A 23504-nucleotide genomic window follows, 5' to 3' on the forward strand; every position below is an offset into this window, starting at 1 on the left:
ATCTCCTTAGCAGTACTGGTAAACTTTTCTATTTTTATGCAAAATTTATGAAATCAGTGGTATCTCAGAGTTGTCTTAATTTGCATTTCTCTGATCAATAATGATTTGGAACACTCTTTCATATGAGTGATAATAGTTTCAATTTCAACATCTGAAAATTGTCTGTTCATATCCTTTGACCATTTATCAATTGGAGAATGGCTTGATTTGTTATAAATTAGAGTCAATTCTCTATATATTTTGGAAATGAGGCCTTTATCACAACCTTTAACTGTAAAGATGTTTTCCCAGTTTGTTGCTTCCCTTCTAATCTTGTTTGCATTAGTTTTGTTTGTACAAAGGCTTTTTAATTTGATATAATCAAAATTTTCTATTTTGTGATCAGTAATGGTCTCTAGTTCATCTTTGGTCACAAATTTCTTTCTCCTCCACAAGTCTGAGAGATAAACTATCCTATGTTCCTCTAATTTATTTATAATCTTGTTCTTTATGCCTAGGTCATGGACCCATTTTGATCTTATCTTGGTATATGGTGTTAAGTGTGGGTCCTTGCCTAATTTCTTCCATACTAATTTCCAGTTATCCCAGCAGTTTTTATCAAATAATGAATCTTATCCCAAAAGTTAGGATCTTTGGATTTGTCAAACACTAGATTGCTATAGTTGACTATTCTGTCTTATGAACCTATCCTTTTCCACTGATCCACTAATCTATTTCTTAGCCAATACCAAATGGTTTTGGTGACTGCTGCTTTATAATATAATTTTAGATCAGGTACAGCTAGGCCACCTTCATTTGATTTTTTTTCATTAATTCCCTTGAGATTCTCGACTTTTTATTGTTCCATATGAATTTTGTTATTATTTTTTCTAGATCATTAAAATATTTTCTTGGAAGTCTGATTGGTATTGCACTAAATAAATAGATTAGTTTAGGGAGTATTGTCATCTTTATTATATTCGCTCGGCCTATCCAAGAGCACTTAATATTTTTCCAATTATTTAAGTCACCTGTCAGATTGGCTAAGATAACAGAAAAAAATAATGATGAATGTTGGAGGGGATGCAGGAAAACTGGGACACTGATCCATTGTTGGTGGAGTTGTGAACGAATCCAACCATTCTGGAGAGCAATCTGGAATTATGCCCAAAAAGTTATCAAACTGTGCATACCCTTTGATCCAGCAGTGTTACTTCTGGGCTTACATCCCAAAGAAATACTAAAGAAGGGAAAGGTACCTGTATGTGCCAAAATGTTTATGGCAGTCCTGTTTGTAGTGGCTAGAAACTGGAAAATGAATGGATGCCCATCAATTAAAGAATGGCTGGGTAAATTGTGGTATATGAATGTTATGGAATATTATTGTTCTGTAAGAAATGACCAGCAGGATGAATACAGAGAGGCTTGGAGAGACTTACATGAACTAATGCTAAGTGAAGTAAGCAGAACCAGGAGATCATTATACACTTCGACAACGATATTGTATGAGGATGTATTCTGATGGAAGTGGATTTCTTTGACAAAGACTCAGTTTCAATTGATAAATGACGGACAGAAGCAGCTACACCCAAAGAAAGAACACTGGGAAACGAATGTGAACTATTTGCATTTTTGTTTTTCTTCCTGGGTTATTTTTACCTTCTGAATCCAATTCTCCCTGTGCAACAAGAGAACTGTTCGGTTCTGCAAATATATATTGTATCTAGGATATACTGCAACATATCTAACATATATAGGACTGCTTGCCATCTAGGGGAGGGGGTGGAGGGAGGGAGGGGAAAAATCAGAACAGAAACGAGTGCAAGGGATAATGTTGTAAAAAAATTACCCTGGCATGGATTCTGTCAATATAAAATTATTATTAAATAAAAAAAAGAAATTTTCAAAAAAAAATTAGGAAATCAGGATTTCTCAGAATAAGGATTGGAGATGGACACTTTAAAAGTTCCCTATTAACAAGATTTCTTCCATACATATGTAAAAATCACACAGAGTTTCTTGACTCAACAATGCAGATAATTTTGACATACCAGAGATATTAGCTTATGTTGCTGAGTATGTCCAATGGAGAATCACGATGAAAGAAGGGTTTCTTATAGTTGGTTAGATTTTTTCAGATATTCCTAATTGTATATGTCACAGGGGTCCTCAAACTATGGCCATGGGCCAGATGCGGCAGCTGAGGACGATTATCCCCCTCACCCAGGGCTAAGAAGTTTCTTTATTTAAAGGCCCATAAAACAAAGTTTTTGTTTTTACTATAGTCCAGCCTTCCAACAGTCTGAGGGACAGTGAACTGGCCCCCTATTTAAAAAGTTTGAGAACCCCTGGGATATTATGAGAATATCATGAAGTCCTAGGATATTTTAGAGCCTCTAAATCAAGATCTACAATCACTCAAAAATGTTCCAAATAAATATCCATTCAAAAGAAAGGAGGAAGAATAGGCCGGGTGGCATTTTGGCATATTCCACAGTGCTTTTAATGTCTTCAGAGTTCTTTCTGAAATAAAGGCCCATATTTTTAAAGCTACCAATGATGCAATATGGATTTGAATTAGGGAATATGACAGCCTTTAAAGAATTGAAGTTATAGGTCACACAAAAGATAATAAACGGGGAGTGTATATTTCACAACACTATACAAATTTGGATAGATCTGTAATTTTACCAATGCAGATTCCTCAATAGTTCTGATCATAACCCATTCATGACTTCCCATCATGGGTGACTTTTACCTATAACCTCCATGCATGGATCTACCCAACGTTTTGCTTCTGGACTTCATATCTCCTAGCATTATATGGATACCTGTGAAGCACATGGGCTGAACATCAGTTATATCTTCTTCTTAGTAGAACATCGGGCAACCTTATTTTTTTGTCACATGTAACAAAACTTTCCCTGTAGAGTTCTTCATGAGGAATATGCTGTAGCTAAGAGGTGTCAAATTTGTGGCCTCCTCTTGCACCAAACTCCTTAGTGTGGCCTAAATCTGACTAATATGCAATTGGGAAATACTTAACAAAATAAATAAAAATATAATATAGCACAGATATTGTTAATTTGTGGTTCTCTAAGTTAATATTAGGCCTTTAGGAATTCTTTTTTGAGATTGACATCACTGTTATAGCTTATTCATATCCATTATGGATCTTTGCACTGAACTTTGAGTGATCTATAACTTTAATTTTTATGAGATTATAATATTCTGTGTCTTACATCTCTTCAGAGTCACTGGAAGAATATTGATATAAAAAAGAGGGAAAAAGCTTGTTTCAGGTAAAAGCCATATTAAAAAGATTTCCCAAATACAATCTGGATAATGCTTGCATTCAATTCTTGGCGTAGCCCATCATCTGTGATCTTACCAATGCAGATTCCTCAATAGTTCTGATCATAACCATCCATAACTTCCCATCTTGGGTGACTTTTATCTATGTATAGAGATGGACCAAGTGCATGACTTCTCAATCCAGTTGAATATTGTGGGCTGGACAATACTTGACCCACTTTTTTGTTGATAGATTGAACCCTTTGGAGTCATTATTGATTTAATTTAAGAGGCTTTGCTATTTTTCAGGATTTGATGCAATCAGTAAATATTATCTACAAATAGAAGAATTTGGAAGACCTTACATTACAAGAGAATACTTCTTTCTCTTGAATTTTATGCTGGAAGTTTTTCATGATAAACATCTTTGGCAAACAGAGAAAGTTTGATGCTTCATTTGATTGCTGAATAAAGTTATCTCTGTAGTTGTATCTTTTAAGGAATCTTGTGTAATTTTTAAAACAGTCAAAGAAAACAGAGCCAACTAAGGTAGGGAAACCGGGCTTTTGCCCTATGGGGTTAAAATTTAAAGAGTGCTGAAAGCACTTGTTCTCCTTTGACAAATAGAAACAAATGATCTAGTTAGCAAAAATTATTAGTTAAAAAGAGAAACCTATCAGATAGTCCCAGTGTCTGACTACACTACACTGAATTCCTCTATAATTCAGTACTGCTCTCTTTCTAGTAGCAGCTTCTCCAGCAATAACCTCATGGTCATTTTTCCAGGATTTTTTCTCACCTCATGGGGCCTTTCAGTCCTAAGGCCTGAAATTTCTTCTTGAAATCTCCCCTTGTATACTTTGTGTTGTTTGATTAATATTCAGAATTACAAGATATATCACTGATGGAATAGATTTTTTTATGGTCTTACATATAAAGTCAGAATAAACAAAGCAAGATAGAGTTTGTCCCTTGAATTGTTGAAGTCTCCTTAGCAGTACTGGTAAACTTTTCTATTTTTAAATTTATGAAATCAGGATTTCTCAGAATAAGGATTGGAGATGGAGGTACTGAAAGTTACCTAGCCTCAAAGATTTTCTTTTAAATCATTTCCCTATACAATCTTCTATATCAGAGTAAGGCATGAAGAAGAGGAGAGAGTAACTTTCTTGTTCATGCACAAACATAAGGCAAATAATCTACCTTGTCCCTCCCAACATTTGTATCTCTTACACAACAAACAATATGGGAGTTTCCAGGACAGAATTAATGTCCATCCTATCCTACTCCAGTCCTAAAAGTCAAGAAGAAATATCTGGAGAAAACTAGTTGAGCCTGATCTAGAAGCAATGTTCTATATTTTACCTTACCACATTGATAGTCTGAACTACGGTATTAAATAAGAAGCAAAGAATTTCTCAGATAAAATTCTTCTTTATATATGTAGGCTATATAATTTCTCATGAGCAAACATTTGGCTCAATTTTAATCCTAAATTCTGAAGTCACAAGTTTTTAAGTGAGTACTGGATTACCTCAACTGCTTACCAGAAAATCCCTATATTTTCCTTGATTAGAAAATAAAAGAAAATGCATACATTTTTGGAAATATGTATAGATTACATAGCAATCTCATGTGTCAGGAATATTTTCTTCAAGAAGAGAATTGGAAGATATTATACTAAAAATACTTATCTAACAATGAAATTGTATCTTATAGAAGGGAAAGGCATAATTGTGGATATTCAAGTAATTTCTGAAATTGCTTTTGACACACAGACCATTGACTTGTTAAAAGAAAGATGAAAATCAGTACCAAATTAGAAGAAAGAAAATTGAATTCAATATTAATTGTTAAGCATTTACTATACATAAGGCAATGTGCCAGGTACGAAGATGAAAGACAAAGTAGTCCCTGACCTCATGCTACTTAATAAATGTTTGCTGATTATTTAATAATGTGGTAGGGAAATAAAGCATGCACACAAATATCGATGATAAAAGTTAGAATGTGACAAATAGTTAGCAGAATCCAATAAAGAGGAATGAGAGCTTTGGAGGGAAATCATTTCTAAATGGGAATTTCAGGAAAGACTTCAAGAGAAAGCAATTGGGCTAAATCTTTAAGTAGGAAAAAGATTTCAGCATGCAGAGCCAAAGAAAAAGTTCTTTCCAAGAGCAGGGAAGGAGATAGTCTGTGCAAGATGGGAGAGGTCATAATAAAGTTGAAAAATTTTTCTGGTGAGTATGTACTAGAAAGTAATATGGAATACTGTCTACAAATATGCCTATGTCTCTCTATCCTGAAAAAAAAAATCCCTTCCTTGACTCTTCCATCCTCATTAACTGCCCTCCTATATCTCCTCTGCCCTAAACTTCTCCAAAGGGCTAAAAAGGTTTCCTACAGTCTTTTTCTCCTCTCACTTTCTTCTTAACCCTCTACACTCAGCTTCCAATCTTATTATTCCATTGAAACAACTCTTTCCAAAATTACTAATGCTCTCTTAGGTGCCAAATCCAATGGCCTTTTTGCAGTCTTCATTCTCTTTGACACATCACTTTCTCCTTGACACTCTCTTCTCTCTAGGTTCTCAAGACACTACTCTCTCCTGGTTCTCCTCCTCCCTGATGGCTCCTTCTCAATCTCTTTTGTTCAGTCTTCTTCCATATCATGCTCTCTAACAGTAGGTATCCCTCAGGGTTCAGTCTTGGGCCATCTTCTTCCTCAGTACTACTTCACTAGCTGATTTCATCAGCTCCCTTGGGTTTATTTACCACCTCTATGCAGATAATTCTCAAATTTACCTTTCATTCCTCGATTTCATCTGATCTCATGAGCTCCTTTGGATTTATTTGTCATCTCCATGCTATGATTTTCAACTCTATCCTGCCCCAATCTCATCTTCAACTACCTTAGACTTCTTGAACTGGATGTCCACCTTAAAGAGACCTCTTAACTCAATATGTTCAAAACAGAACTCATTATCTTCCCTCCTAAAATGCTCCCTATCTCTTATCTTCATTGTTACTCTCAAGGATAACATCATCTTCCCAGTCCCTGTGGCTGACAATCTAGAAGTCATTCTAAGACTTCTCACTGTCTCTCAGCCAATCAAGATTTATTGATTTCACCTTTGTAACAAATTTCAAGTATACCCCCTTCTTTATTTTGCCATCTATGACTACTCTAATGCAGGCCCTCATCATTTCATGCCTTGAAGGTCTACAAATCTTAAATCTCTACCCATTTTATTCCATCTTCCATTTAGTCACTAAAGTTATTTTTCCAAAGCATAAGTCTGACCATGTCACTCTCCTGCTCAACAAACTCCAGTGGCTCTCTATTGCCTCCAGGAGCAAATACCAAATGCTATGTTTGGCATTCAAAGCCTTTCTTACCTTATCCCTCTCCTATCTAATCATTTTTCTTATACATCACTACCTAACATAGATATTCCATCTCTATCTCTCAGCTCTGGGCATTTTCTCTGGCTGTTTCCTTTGTTTGAAATTCTCTCTCCAATTCCTACTAACTTCCCAGGTTTGCTTTAAGTCCCAACTAAAATATAGGAAACCTTTAATTCTAGTGTCTTTCCTCTGCTAATTATTTCCTATTTATCTTGTTTATAACTTGTTGTGTGTATACACGTGTGGTTTTTGTATGTTATCTCTCCTCTCAGATTGCAAGCTCCTTGAGGAAGGAACTGTCTTTTTTTGTTTGTTTGTTTGTTTGTTTGTTTTTTGTATCCCCAGTGCTTAGCAGAGTGCCTGGCACATGGCTGGCATTTAATAAATGTTTTTTAATTGACAGATTGAAAAGTCGATTGAAGCCAGATTGATGAAAACTTTGAGGATTCAGATAAAGTGTCTATATTTTATCCTATAAGCAACAAAAAGTTATAAAACATATTTGAGATTTGAGATACATGAGATCAAAAGATGATAGATTCAGGATGAAGAGAAACCTTTGAGGTCATTTAGACAAATCCCTTCATTTTACCAATGAGGACCAGAGAGAAGAAGTCATTTGCTCCCTTTCTTTTGCAGTAATTTTTAGGATGAGTTGAGGAAAGAAAGATAGTGTTGTTAAGATGTCAATTATGGCATAGTTAAGATGCTGTTAGCCATATGACAGTGGGAGTGAAATGGGGGAACCAATGCAACACGACTTGGGAAGTGATTGGATGTTAGAGATGAGAAAAAGGGAGTCAAAGATGATCTAAAGTGCTAAACTTAAGTGACTAGCAGGAAGGAATTATAAAGTGAGGAAGGAATAAGTTTTAGTGGAAGACAATGAGGTTGAGGGACTCCTGAGACATTCTGGTGGAACTATTTAGGAACTAAATAAAAAAAATTATTTAGATTAGCAGACTATGGCTGCTCTCGGTTAAGAAGGACATGGAGGATATAGATGCTAAGTAGCAAGCCCAAGCTTTGTAGAGAGAATGTCATAATCTCTCTATCTGAAAGATGGAAAGTTGTAGAGATGTGAACCATGTGCCTAAGTGGAGGAAGTTCTTGAACTTTAGCCTTTTAGAATGAGAAGACTTCCTGGGTACTAGCAGTCTGGGGACTAGAGCCCTAATTAAGTTAAGTTTAAGAATGCTAAACTCCAGTTTTCCAGACAGAAAAAGGGAGTTCTATGTGGCTTTTTTCAACAATAAGATGATTCAGGCCAATTCCAATAGACTTTGTGATGGAGAATGCCATCTGTAATCAGAAAGAGGATTGTGAGGACTGAATGTGGATCACAACACAGTATTTTCACCTTTTTTGTTATTGTTTGCTACATTTTGTTTTTTCTCATTTTTTCCCCTTTTTGATCTGATTTTTCTTGTGTAGCATAATAAATGTGGAAATGCATATGTTTAACATAGATTACTTTCTGTCTAGGGGAGAGAGTGGGGGGATGGAGGTAGAAAAGTTTGGAACATAAGATTTTGTAAGGGTGAAGGTTGAAAACTATCTTTGCATGTATTTTGAAAGTAAAAGGCTATTATTAAAAAAAAAAAAAACAATGATAGAAGAAACCAAAAAGAGAGTCTTAGGCAATACTAGGTTTTTGTGGAAAAAAGGAAAATCCATATAATCCCTGCATCTGGAGTTTCAGACATAACATGAAGCAGAAAAAACTTGGGCTTTGTCCTCCACCAATAACATGAGCTATTATGATAGTAGAGGGCTGATGGGAAGTAGATTGCCATTATAGCAATCCCAAATGTATTTCTCTTTTAGAGGAGTTCATGTTCTTGAGGCAGTACCATAAAGTTAGACAATGTAGGTCTCTGGTAAAAGTAGTATTCACTGAAATGTTGGAAGCTTTCCTTCCTAGCAGCTCCAAGTTTGTTTCCTTTTAGAAGTCAATCTGCAGGATGATGCTATGAGTCAGGAAAGTTCTTGGGGGGAAGGTGGGACTCAATGACAATGAAGTCAAATGCTTTTATTGTCTTGAATAATTGTATAGGAAGAGGGGATTCTTTTACCCCCCACTTGTAGAGACTTAGTTATAAGCTATATTCAGATATTTCCTAGAGACAACTAAGGGTAGGGTCAAAATTAACCAAACAAATATGATTTGGGAGTATGGAAATAGAACAATCGCTTGAGAGAGTAGCAGAGCTCAACTGAATTTTTTGGGGGGTGGGGTTGGTTGTTTCTTTTTCTTTGGATAATATTTCAAGGCAGAGGGGAGAGATTCAGCAGAGAGGGAGAAAATGGAGATGAAAAAAAATAGTGTAGATAATGGAACAAAGTTCCAAAGGAGATAGAATAGGATGGGAACAATGTGGCCTTGGCCACATTATCTTCTGAGAATAGAATAGATAGTAGGAATAGAAAATGTGTAAAAAGGAGTAGGAATTTGAGAGAGCTCCCAGATTGTCTAATTTTACTATAGTAGGAAGCAAAATCATCAGCTAAAGAAAAGGATTATGGATCTAGAATTGGGAATGTGAGGAGACAGTTTTGAAGCTGTACCTGCGGATTTAAAGAATCAATCAAAAAACAATAAAAAAAATTGATGGCACAACCTTGAAGTTCCACATGAGGTTTTGAAGCAATAATTTGTAGTGGGATCCAGTCAGCATAATTTTATGACTTCACCTTACTACCTTACTACAGTTTAGGAATTAACAGGATAAAAATGACAAAAAGACAAGGGGATAAGGAATTCAAGGGTGAAAAAGAATATGGAATATGGGATGACTGAATTTCTATTTTGCTCCTGATTTTTTTTTTTTTTTACTAAGGAGGATGATTTTCAATTATGAAAAATTGTTGTTTGTCCTTCAGTCTCAAAGACAATCATGACATCAGGAAAATGATTGCAAGTGACTTGGATTTGAGTGAGAGAGACCTATGTAACTGACTCAGATTCTCCTTCAGAACCATCTGGATCCAGTAGCTAAATATAGATCAGAACTACTGGATATGTCTCTGGATGCATTGGGAAATTTTAGCCCTTTTTAAGCTAAGATGTAAGGTTGTTAATAAGCTAAGATCTTTGATAGTCAAACTGAGAAGTCTGAGGGAAGCAACAGTCTATTCAGTGATTACAGATACATAAAAAGGAAAGAAAGCAAAGAATGGCCCTTTTTATGTAGTAAAAAAAAAAAAAGAATAAATCTATAAGGGGAAGACCCTCAGAGTTTCTGCCTCAAACGGGGACAGTTGCTGTTTGCATTTACTCTGGGGCAATCGGGTCCAAAACAAAGACCAAGTGGGGTCGGCCTGGGATTTGGGGGCATTTAAACTTGGTCCTTAAGAAATAAATCTGGCCCATGAACTCCAAGAAATGGAGGGAGAAAGAAAGGAAGAAAGAAGGGAGAGAGGAAGGAAGTGCGGAACTCAGACCGTTAATCATCTTGATTTGCTTTAGCTCCCTACAATCCAGAAGAGGTCAAATTGACCTGGAAATCAGAATCAATCAAGTAGGAGGCAAACTGAACACTTCTTAAGCTGAGCAATGGAGAAGCAGCCCAGCCCACTCTGTGATAAAGGTCCACCAAGAAGGAAGGAAGGAAGCTAGCTAGCTGTGTTAGTCTTCAGTAGAGCAGCTCCTACTCACAGATTATTGTTTTTCCTTGTTCTCCTTCTGGGAGGAGGTAACTGTTTTAGTCTGAAGTCCAGAGGGTTTTCCCCTCCCAGATTGATTGTGAAAGATAGACTAAAAATGGATAATATGGAATTGGAATCCAAAATAAGTGAGGTAAAACTAAGAGATTAAGATTTCCCTAAGGACATGAAGTATGGTACAGTGGAAAGAGAACTGAATTTGTAGTCAAAAGACCTAAGTTTAAGTCATTCTTTCTTTCTAGGCCTATTTCCTATAAAAAGAGACCCAATGATTTTTAAAAATCCCTTTACGCATTAACAGACTGATTCAGTGTGGCCTAGAACTACATTACAAGATGCAGGAGTTATTAATGCTAGTCTGCTAAGCAACTGTAGTAAAAAGAGAGAAAAATGCCATAGGACTGGTAGAGAGAAAAGAATGACACTTGATTTTCATATAGTATTTTAAGGTTTGCAAAACATTTTAGATTATAATATAGATTAACATAGATTAGATAATATAGATTATCTCTTTTGAGCTTCATAATCACTCTACAAAGTTATACTGAGAAAACTGAAATTCAGATTGGTTCATTGACTTGCCCAAAGTCAAGCAGCTAGTAAGTATAAAAAGTAGGACTCAAACTCAGGTCTTTCTCATTTGAGTCCAGAATTCTATATACTACCACATGTTATTATTCCTATGGTAAATCAATAAGCAATGCCTCCATTTTTTTAAAGGGGAGAAAGTACATACTGCTAGTCGGATGAATTTCTAATTAGTTAAACTTGATTTCTTGATAAAATTCTTAAATGGGCCATTGGAGATATTTTTCAAGCCATCAGAAAATAAAAGGTTGTATATTTTAAATTAGCAAGGGTTCGTTTAGAACAAGTCAGTCAGACCAAATATTTCCTTTTTGTCAGGATTGCTAAACTAGTAGATGGAGGAAATGCTCTGGAGAAAACATATTTGAACTATAGCAGAACATTTAACAATGGCCAGACTGTATGTTTAAGTCTGATTTTAATTTAATTAAAAAAATTGGTTAAGTATCTAAAGGGAAGATACTCTGATTTGAGATCTAATCATTAGAAATTCAGAATTTTAGGGGCAGCTAGGTGGCACAGTAGATAGAGTAGCAGCCCTGAAGTTAGGAGGACCTGAGTTCAAATTTGACCTCAGACAATACTTCTTAGCTATGTAACCCTGGGCAAGTCACTTAATCCCAATTGCCTCAAGAACAACAATAAAATAAAATAAAAGTTTAGGCATGTCTTAATTTCAGAGTATATAAATATATATGCACATATATTGCATACTATTTAACATAAATGGAATCTATGACAATTTCAATTCTTTGAAATCCCATTAGTTAAGAAAAAATATTTCTTGTTTATATACCTGGAATTTAAGCTAGGTACTAGGAACTAGGCCATTAAGACATCAATAGCAAGGAAATAAAATCAACTAAGTGTATTCTTGGTAGGGGCTTAAAAGAATAAAGGAGCTTCTTTGCAAATTAATTTTTTTAGGAGTGATAAGCATTTCACTAACCTGATGTTAAAGATAATTGATAATAATCAAAATTTGAAAGCATGTAACAGTAACCCATTATATGGCTTATAACTTAGCTACAATATTTATCCTAATAAAATCATAGCTACAAATAATAGAATTTTCTTTTCTTCTCAGATTCAAAGAATATCACTAATTTTCAATGGATATTGATAGTAAATACATTCTTATAGCTACAGGCTTCAAGTCGTGCTTGTTTTATCATTAGAAAAAACTTAATTTGATTACCCAATTATTCAAAACTCAGTCACGATAGAAATATTGGAATTGTAAGAAATGAATTTCGAAAATGGTGGCATATTTTTACCTTACTTGAGGTGGTGGGATTCCTACTACTATACAGTCCAACTGCACTCTAGTTCCCTCTGGAACTTCTCTGCTCCTTAGCTTCTGAGTAAAGCGTGGGGGTTGTCCCAGAGGCTCTTCATAGTACAAAGATGAAGGCGATGAATCCGGGGTGACATCAGCACTGGTTGTTTCATTGGCAACTCGTTCAATCTCCTGAAGTCTCTCAGCCTCCTGTTGTTCAAGGGCATGATTCACTTCATTATCTTGAGTGTCCTGAGGAATGGGGATGGGAATAGAAGCTCTTTCTCGTCTTTCGGACAGACCAGAAAAGCCGGCACTGTTTTCCTGTGGGCCTTTACTTTGAGAATCCAACTTGCTTTTGTGGTTTTTGCAGGTGCGGGGTCTGATTCTTTTAGAGCTGTGGGCTTTGAACAGAGAAGATAGCTCTTCAATAAAATCAGCAGCCTTGTTTAGGAACACCTTTTTGGATTGGGTTTCTGAACTATACTGTGGCTTTTTTGTCTCCTGAGTACTTTCTTTGGAGTTGGCTTGAGTCTCGGGGCGATATTGGTAGAAGTTAAGATCAGAACTTGATTTAGTTGAATTTTTCACCTGATCAGAAGAAAGATGTTTTCTAGATTGGGAATCATCAGTTTTGCCCTCCATAGAATCTTGATTGATGGCCAGCCTTGCCAGATTGACACTTTCATCTAATTCTTCTTGACTCAGGAAGGCAGAAAGATCTGGAAGGTCATCTTGTCCTCCTCCTCCTCCTCCAGCAGCTCCAGCAAGACTACCAAAATGGAAAGGATTGGGGGTAGACTCTGCCCGACTTCTCTCAATGTTTCCTCGATGCCTGGTTTCAGCTAAATAGCTTTCCCTTAGAAGCTGAGATATGGAAGTGGAAGCTTCTATGTTGTCGTCTTGCATGCTGCTAACAAAATGAAAAAAGAAAAAGAAGAAAAAAACCCAGAATGATTTTAGGGGGGATTAGCAGGACTATATTTAATGTTATACAATAGATTCTTAAGAACATAAATTCCAAATGAGACATTTTCTTGATCTAATAGTGATGGTACCTAATTTATAGCAGAGAGAACCTGCAAAGGTCAAATTCTATGATCTTATAAATTATAAAATACATTTAAATTGCATGATATTTAACTAGAATTGGAAACACAGAAATGAATTAGTCAACAAGTAACAATCATTTATTAAATTTAGGTGCCAGGCACTCACCATTACAATCCTGTGATATGGCATTTCAAATCAATCAATCAGTAAACTTTTATTTAGATTTTCCTATTAGCCAGGTACTGTGCTAAACCTGGGCATATAGAAAGAGACAAAGGAGCCCACAGTCTGATGATACAATTATAGTGACAGGAAATGTAATTCTAGCTCACATATTTACTTCCATTGTAATAGAAATTGATTACAGTAATTACAGTTATGATAGATGGCAAATCTAAACTGATCACTAAATTAATAGGGAATCTCTTTCAGGGAAGGTCTGGTATATAGGGACTTTTATCTTTTGAACAGAACAGAAACAGGGTGTATAAGTTTATTTTCCTCATCAGTAAAGAATAGACATTAACATTGTGCACTTCAGATACTTGAGGATTTAAAAATTTATAAATGTAAATTGGTTTTATATGATGAATACTAAATTTTGAATAATAAAAACTATATTATAGGATTTCATTTTCCAAGTGCTAGTACTAACATTGAATATTTTGTTATACTCAATATAATAAAAAAAATACTTTGTTGTTGAATACTTTGTTATAAAGAAGTACTTTTGTACCTTCATGCCTTCTTATAGAGGTAAAGCTTACTGATATGGGACAGTGCATAATAATGTTATATTTTTTCTGTATTGGTTAGTTTTACTGAACTGCTTCTCTCTCTCCCTTTTCTCTCTTTCTCTTTTTATTGTTTGTTATAAGAAATGAATGACTCTACAAGAGATTGAGATCAGGGACATATTGAGAAAAAATATATGATAAAAGTCTTCAGAAATAGGATCAATGCAATGGTTAATCCTGGTTTCAGAAGATAAAGAAATAACAGAACAGCAGGTACAGAATGATACATGTAATGGCTGACATGGCTAATGTGTGAATTTGTTTTGTTTAAATATACTTATTTGCTAAAATGTTTTATTTTCTGGGGGGGAGCATTATGGGAGACAGTGGGGCAGGGGTTGTTACTGACATAACAGAAAAAAAAGTGAAGGATTTTTAAAATACAAAGAAAAAAGTGGAAGTTCAGAAGGGAACACAGGGAAGAAGGGCAGTGTTGATACTATTGTATTGTGTTAAAAAAAACTATAATAAAAACTTGTAGTGTTTGTTTTAGATTTAGATTTTTGTTTTAGATAGAAATTTCTGTAATATCTTTTAGATATAGAAATGTAGGAATTGTTTTTTAAAATGTGATATATTTCTAGAGTACTAAGATTGATTTTAATTTACTTGTGCTTTACTATTTACAGATTACTAGCTTCAAAACAACTTTGGTTTTATACTTATTCGGTACATTCTAAGTAAGTATAATAACAATTCCCATTTATAGCCTTAAGTCAAGTAACTTTGGAGGTCATATAACTGAATTCCAGATCTAGGGCTAGAATCCAAGTGTTATTTATTTATTTACAATTGTAACAACATTCTTTATGTATACAAACCATAACATTTTCCTTCCCTGAATGGAGAGTAAAATAAGATATCCCCCCCTCATTTATCAACAAATTTGTCCCTATAATCCATTAAGGAGTAAATGTTACCAAACTACTTTTATTCACCTGTCATACTGCAGTTGGATTGGGGTCACTATTACTATTTTTTAGATCAAAAAATTCGAAAGTGTTCTGACTCTTAATTCCAGTGAGTTTTTTTACCCCCATATAAAAATGCACACTAAAGTACTCAAAATTCTTCTGGTATTACCTTCCAAACTCATTAATAAAGTACACTAGAAAAGCAAAGTCTGTCACTTTTCAAACAAGTTTCCTTTCAGGAAAATACTTGAAGTCTATGAGAATTGACCCTAAAAAGATTAGAGAGAAGATCAAGATGGGGCTGAAACAGTCAGTCATTAGTGGTTGGAGTCAAAAGGACATTAGCACAATAACTCCAAAAAAAGTCAATTCAGAATTTTACCCGTTTAATTACCTAATTCATTGAACCTTGGAAAATCTTGGGCAGTATTTTGCTTACTTGCTCCTTTGGATTCTGATACTGTCACACTTCTAAACTGTAATTCTGGAACAAGCATCTGGCTCTTGGTTCTTGATTGACTGTTACTTAACGTCAAACCCTCCCATCCTCCTCCAATTGCATCTGGCCCCTCACTACTCTTCCAGGTTGCATTTGCTCAGATCAGGTCATCCCACTGGCAATGAAGTTTAAGTCATAGAGGGCACTTCTTGGCAGATGCACTTGGCTTTGCCTCTGGGTAGAACCAGAGGAAACATAATCAATCATTATTTTATTATCACAACTAAAATACAATTAAAACAAATATGTTCACTTGGATCATCTCAGTTTACTCATTCTTCATTATTTGGGATAATTTCTGTTGGATTATGTTGCCTTCTGATCTTGTGGTTCCTGACACAAGTAGGAAAATACACTGAAGGTCTCAACAAGGACATGGTTATTAATGCCTTTTTAACAGTTATCATGAAAGCCTTCAGCGTTCTTTGTGTTTACAATTTTTGGCAGCATGGCCTGACACACAAGACACAAGGGACCCAAACACACTGAGGGAAAACTCCTCAGGAAGAAAAAAGATTCCTAAAACAGCAATACTATTCTACCATGAAGAGATGTCATCTAGCTCTTGTTCTCTTATTATACTCTTGAAGCATCATTTCTGCACATATAATGTAGTAGAGTGGACCCAGTCAATAAGTCTTATTCCTCTTAGCTTTTTGTATTCTTTTCAGTTTGCAGTAGCATGGAAGAAAAGCTAGACCTTCATCAAGGCCACTTTTAGTAGTAGCTTTTTCATAACTCAGAGTTCAGTTGTCTTACCTTCTTAATTGTGGCAATTATTTGCTTGAAAATTTATGGGAGTAATTTTTATTTGTTATTTCTATTTTCTCTATCAAGGACTCTTCCCTCCTCCCCTTTTAAAAAATAATGTTTTACAAACATTAATTCTTTTAATACGTCCCTGAAGTAAATTTCTTACCTTATTTTGTACAAGTGTTCATCTTGCTCTGGTGACTTAAGTACTTTCAGACTTAATATATACTCTGCAAAGGTACCCAATAGATGCAGAGCAGAAATTCTGAATTTCTAATTTGGAAAAAATGCAATGTTTTTAGTTTTAAACCTATTTTGTTAAGTGTTTTCTGATAGTGGAAATCAAATTTACAGTACACTAATTTTAGAAGAGTTTATTAAAGGCTTTATTTTCTTTGATATATTTAATAGATCTTTGAATTACCTTGATTTTAGAAATTGAATCTACATTTATTGTGATACAGTAGAGAAGCATTATACTAGCAATTAGCCTAACGTTGATTGTGTACAAACTGGCACAGTGATCTTGTTGGACTCACTACTTTTGGGGGCCCTCAAGTGCTGTAAAATGAGGGGATTAAGCTAAATGATTGTAGGGTCTTTTTAAATCCTAAGATTCTTATGATTAGATTGTTGCTATTCCTTCTCCTTTCACCCTTTTGGCAGTTGTACTATAAAACCCTCTCTGCCCTAGTCTGTTCTTTTTGGGGGAGGGGGGCAATTTGTCAGATTCCTAAAAGGTTATAGAAGGCTGACCTACATATTGGTCTACACATATTGGTTGCTTTTAGGTATGATTCAAAGGGTGGCAAATAGCTCACCTTTCTCTTACTGTCTCTTCCATCCACCTGCCAATGCCTGAAATTCCCATTATTAGAATCACTATTTGGGCTAATGTACTTGTCTTCAGAAAGCCCTGCTAAAATGTAAATATATTACTGAGGATATATGAATATATTAACTCATTAACACCCATTGTTATATGATGATAACAAAACATTTTTATATAGCATTTGCTATGTAGTACAATTCTTTACTTTACTTTACAATTCTTATCTCATTTGATCCTCACAAGAACTTTAAGAGGTAAGTCTTATCATTAACCCCATTTTACAGGTGAAGAAAATGAGGCAGACAGTGGTTGATTGACTTGCCCAAGATCACACAGTTAAGTGTCTGAAGGCAAATTTAAAGTTGTTTTTTTCTGAATTCAGAGCCATTTCTCCATTCATTGGACTGGCTGATGAATTTTGGTCAAACAGATAACAGGGCCCTAAGGAAATGAAAATTTAAAAAAGAAAAACTTTGATAGGGGCAAGAAGAAGGAAAATAATTGCTTATGTTTATATGGTCTGTTTCATGATTTATATAATGATTTCTTCCCAACAACTCCGTGAGGCCTTGGTGCCCCAAGAAACTCAAAACCATTTTGTTTCTGCCAAGAGGAAACCAGCTTGGCTTTTCTTGGCCTGAGGGAACTTCAGAGAAGGCCAGGACTGTAGCCACTCAGAAAACAAATGTTGTTACTTAAAAATAAATAAACTTAGAATTTTGAGCTTTATGGATATTTCTAAGGAATAATGTTCAGTGAGACTTTGTGTATGGCTGAAAAGGAGTACGATGGTAAAATTGGTAAGAATGTTTTTTGATTGAATGTTATCTTTGTGCTGATGGTTTTAACAGAGGCCAAGTCCCTATCTTTGTGTTGGTTATTGTTGTTCAGTCCTGCCTGACTCTTCATGGCCTTATTTGGGGTTTTCCTGGCAGAGATACTGGAGTTGTTTGCCATTTTCTTCTCTAGGTCATTTTACAGATGAGGAAACTGAGACAAAAGGGGTTAGATAACTTGCTCAGGGTCACACAGCTAGAAAGTATCTGAAACCTGATTGGAACTTCAGGAGTCTTGCCTAGTGTTCTATCCACTGCATCACCTGACCAGCCTGCATCTTTTGTGCATAATGGGATTTAATTCTAGTGATAGAGAGTTGGGATTGTAAAACGCCAGATTTCACTAATTCAGGATTTATGAAAATGGAGAATTTGGTATTAATCTGGACACGGGCTAAAATTAATCTCATTGTTGTTGTTCAGTCCTGCCTGACTCTTTGTGAACTTGTGAACAACAGCATGTCAGTTCTGTCCATGGGGTTTTCTTGGCAAAGATACTGAGTAGTTTGCCATTTCCTTCTCCAGTGGACTGAAGCAAACACAGGTTAAATGACTTGGCCAGGGTGACAGAATTAGTATCTGAGGCGAGCTACTTAGTTGCCACCTAGAATTTAATCTCACCTTTTTATGCTCCATGAAAAAAAGGATTTACTGTGCTAATTAATAGTATAAATAATTGCTGCAGATATCCTTAATCTTATAAAGAAAACAAAATTTAAGGTCAAGAAAAATACTAATTTATACGCAAACAATATGCCAATTCTAAAATTTCTTCTCATTTTTAAATAAAATATGCTTTGTTAGCTTCACTTGATTCACTATTTCTATCTGAATATGCTCTTAGAGTGGTTGACCTAAGACTGAAGCTAATTAATTTAATGGAAATGACTGTAGCAAGAAGCCAAGAACAATCCCTGCTAGAGAATACTTTAAATGGGGTCACTTTACCCCTCTCATAGTCAGTAAACGAGAGAAATGAGCGCCTTGGTGAGCCTAGTGAGAAGAAACAGCATGAAAACTGAGGGTCAGCAACCTAGAAATGTTGTCGCAAAATATTCTTTACAAGAAAATGGATATACAGTGGATCTCTGCACTGATGAATAGATGATAAAGGAAATCTATAGTTTTGTTAGAAGAGGCTACAAGGTAGATTTATTATTGATTGAGAGTGTCATTTCCTTTGAAACATGAATATAGTTTATGTTTTGATCTCAGATGGTCCTTAACTTTTTGTCCTGAGGCACTTTTAGTGCCAGTGGATGTTTAGATAACAATGATTAAGATGTGGTGAGAGTGCTCTACCAATCTCTACATTTGTAGGAGGCTCTAGAGAACATGCAACACATTCTCTTTATCTAAAAGGGATCTTTTGAGAAAAATAACAACATACACTATGCTTTTAGCTTGTTCAAGAGGCAAAATACAACTTTGTGGCTGGTATGGTTTTAGAGGCAATTTTATGAGAAGTTTCCCAGCTATCCTCTATATCCTTCTTAAGTCATGAAGATGACATTGAGTTTTGAAGGATATAGTAATAGACCACACACTTAGCCAAATTCTACCAAACTGGAAAGTTCTGAATATGATCACACTGTCAAAAGACCATTGTAAGTCCAGAGAGCTTCATCACTAGAGGCTTGTCTGCTTGTTGATGAATTCTTAAATAGAATAATAATTCTCATATTAATAATAGAATCTCAGAGTTGGAAGGGAAGGCTCCCGTACATGAACAAGAATATCTTAGACAACAAATCCAACAATTAGTCAGACTTTAGGTAATAACCTCAAGTGAGAGAGGAACATGCTCTCTCCAAAGGAAAAAAAAATCTCACTCAACTTTTGGACAGCTCTAGTCATTAAATAGTTGCTATTTCCATCAAGCCAAGATACGGCTCTCTGCAACTTCAACACACTGACCCCAGAACTGCCCTTTGGAACTAAGTAGAATAAGTCTAATCTCTCTTTGATATGACATTCCTTTGTATACTTGAAGAGAATCGTAATTTTCTTTCTGTTTCCTCTTTTCACAGCTTGTAGTGACCAATGAAGCAGATAAAAACAAAAATAATCTTCAGCCCTTCCATGAAAATGCAAAAAAAATTGGTTTTTAAATAGAATACTATTTTCAGACTCTTACAAATGATAATTAAATTCTTGGTATCTATATGTGAATTACTTGTCCAACAAGTAATTTGTGATTTGTACATAACTGAAAGAATTACATTTGTTTCGACATTCTCATTATAAATAAAAGTATAAGATGTGAAAAACTTCCGACTAAATGGAAAGATAGCTCATAGGTTCTCCTTCTAAGAGGATAAATAAGTTAGGAACATGCTTTCATTATGTACTTATAAGAAAGAGACATAATTTCATGGATCACTTGGCTATTTCACCTAAGTATTCATGATAAACTCTGGCAAGAGGACCACCATGGAGATGGTTATAGCTTAAGTACTAATGTGTTTTGTGGAAGGATGAAGAAGCAGTGAAATTCTACAAAAAATTTGACAAGAATTTCTAATCTTTGTTATATCAATATTCAGAGCATTCAATGTAAATTTGAATAGGGAGTGAGAGGGAGAGCATATGTGATACATTGTAAATAATAATAATAATAATAATATATGGTTTAAGAAATGGGAGAAGGCAAAAGTTTGCAGAGAACACAGAAGCTTCACACCTGTATATCAAGAATAGTTTCTCCAAGTAGAGAGTCAGGAGGCACTAGATATGTGGAAAGCTGAACAATATGACAAAAATTTAAATTGAATATGTCTTAACAAAAAGGACTGATATGAATGTCATTGCTGAATGCACAGTCTTTGTGTAGAAAATGTCGACTATTAATGTAAAGGTTAAATGTAATATCAAAGCAAAGAATAAAATCAATATTCAATTAAGATATTGTATGTAATTGCAACAGCTCCAGCCAAACATATTTAAACAAGTTGTTGGTTCTGAAAAATGAGAAATGGATAAAGTTTCTCTTGCCGTATCTCAGAGATGGAACTGATATAAAACAACCACTATAGTAAGGTGACCATAAGAGTATGCCTTAATCTAGAAATACTTGATCTTGAAAAGTAGATAATAAGGGTAAAACAAGTTTAGACCACAAACTCATTTACAAAATTTTATGGAGGACAATGGAAGATTATTAGCAAAACTATTTCATAAAATAATGAAAAGAGGATAATGAATCTATAGGAAATTTGTTGTTTGACCCAAATCAGCCATACCCCAAGAATTTTTATAGATGAAACTGAAAAAATAGAAAATAGATTTAAAATGGAACAGATATGTTCTCACGTCTAATTAGATCTATTCTCATTATCAATGATAGTGGAACCACGATGTTTGAACTATAATACCTTATGGGTTATGAAGAAATAGAAATGACATATAATACCTTATGGGTTATGAAGAAATAGAAATGACATTCAGTAAAATGAAACTGGGTAGAAAAGTAGCTGGACCTGACCAAATACATAGAGAAAATGCAAGCTGAAGATGGCACAATTTTAACACTAATTAAGGGTTAATTTACTGAAAGGGGAGAAATTTTCAAAAGAAATTATCAAAATGATAACAGAAAACATATTTTTAAAAGTAACTGAGAAAAGAGCAACTAATGATTCTCTTTGGAAATATGAAATAAATGGGTGATTTTATTGGCATAGGAATTTCTGGCAAAAGAAATTAACTCTACCAATTCAAGTCAACAACATTAAGGTAGTAAGCACTGAAAGATTAATTGACAAGCCTAGAATCACAAAGCCAGGACCTGTCCATGGGAAGATTGAAAGCTTCAACTTGCAGGCCAACTCTTCTACTAAGCTACTAGAGTATTGCTTCTATAGTAATATATATTCATAAGGAAATGCTTGAAAATATGAGAAAAAAGTAGGTAGGATTTTATAATTTCTTATATCAAACATCTTCATATACTTACACAGGACTTTAAATGCATTCTCTCATTTGATCATATAAGACTCATTGAGGATGGTAACCAAAGAGATAAACTTGGTGAACAATGTTATGCAAGATGTCCAGCTCAAAATTCAATGGAAAGATTCCATAGAGTGGGACAAACAGAGTGGGCCCTCATCAATGAGATCTATGGCTACTCCAAAGGGGTCAGAGTACCAATCCACACTTCAGTCTCCAGTAGAATAAGGATGTCTGTTGTCCAAATGTGCAAACGTGCAATTGGCTGGCAAACTCTCTGCGTCACAACTATATTATAAGATAGGCAATGAAATAGGCCCAGAATTGAATAGAAGATGAATAAGAGCATATCTGAGAAACCTAAGCTAAAGCAATTTTCTTTATTTGTAGCAGTAATACCTTCTTGGTGATAGTATATGGTTACAAGTCATGAAACATACTCGTCTCATTGATTCATTCATTCAACAAACATCGATCTCAGAAGAGTCAAAAATTTAGTTTAAACAAAGGATAATATAAAAACATATGATAGACATGACTTTGTTACATCATGCTACCAAATATAAATTGAGTTCAAGAAGGGACATAAAATATATAATGAAGGATATGTACGACTAGAAAAGATGGGATGGTATGAAGTGAGATTAAGAAATGATGGATCTCTGCTAGAGTAGAGATGTTACATTGGTAGCCATGAAATCTTAAAAATCCCAAAATATAATCTCCAGCAGAGGAAGAAACTGAATGAAGGATTTATGGAAAACTAGGCACAATAAGTAGGAGGATAATTCAGGGATGGACTGCAATTCCTCTGGTAAAGGAGGTATCTATGCTGATGCAATGCAATCAAAGCTTCACCGAAATAGTGGTTAACTATTTCATCTTGACTCCCTCTAAATATCTCCTTCTAGTCATCTATCTTTAGAAAGGATTGTGTGATAAGGAAATTTACTGAAAATGTATATATTCTGTAAGGGCAAACCTCACAAATTACATGAACATAGCAATCTTTTTTTTTTTCTTGGCTCTTGATCCATTTTGTGGTTACTTTTTTATTTTTAGACATGGCCCAAATTTCAGAAGAGAACATACTACTAGAGATAAGGATGATGTGCAATGATTTTTCTCTTGGGAATGTGAATGCTTAAAAAAATGGTAGAGGGAAAAGCTACTAGAAACTTGAATTGAAGTTGAAAGAGTGATTTTTAATGAATAGTTTTGTGGTATTAGTAGAGATAAAAATGGGAAAATGAAGTTGTTATTTCCCTCTCTATTAAAAAAAAAAAGGTCTCCAATGAGGTTAATGTCCTTACTTTGAGACCATATAGTATAATGGGGTACAGAGAGCTGGCTTTGAATATGTAAGACCCAGGTTCAAGATCTACCTTGGGATATATACTAAATATGTGATTTTGAGTAAGTCATCCAGTCTCTCACTACTGTAGACCACTCTTATCAATCTAGAAATTGCAGAGAAAGTGATAGCCTGCCTTGGTAAAAGAATAACTTTACTCAGGAACTCTCTATGCCAATGAAATCACATGCTTATTCTCAATCCTTTATATATTTAAGTAACATATATACATTTAAGTCAGTGAAGCCTAGTAAATAAAGTTTTTGACATATTCAGATTACAGTCTTACATGCCACCTAACT

The 23504-nt window shown here is 34.8% G+C and overlaps 1 protein-coding gene across 2 annotated transcripts in view; it reads right to left on the reverse strand.

Moving 5' to 3' along the window:
* Positions 1 to 23504, reverse strand: part of MYPN (myopalladin) — a 110654-nt gene that overhangs the window by 82151 nt on the left and 4999 nt on the right. Inside the window, exon 2 of one of the 2 annotated variants that reach the window (XM_051982579.1) lies at positions 12212 to 13123. In XM_051982579.1, coding sequence (XP_051838539.1) covers positions 12212 to 13122 — 911 coding nt within the window. In that variant the 5' untranslated portion in view covers position 13123. Of the gene's footprint in view, positions 1 to 12211; positions 13127 to 23504 lie in introns of both variants that reach the window. The other variant, XM_051982578.1, reaches the window with a different exon arrangement.

Source organism: Antechinus flavipes, chromosome 2, assembly GCF_016432865.1.
Source record: "Antechinus flavipes isolate AdamAnt ecotype Samford, QLD, Australia chromosome 2, AdamAnt_v2, whole genome shotgun sequence".
NCBI lineage: Eukaryota > Metazoa > Chordata > Mammalia > Dasyuromorphia > Dasyuridae > Antechinus > Antechinus flavipes.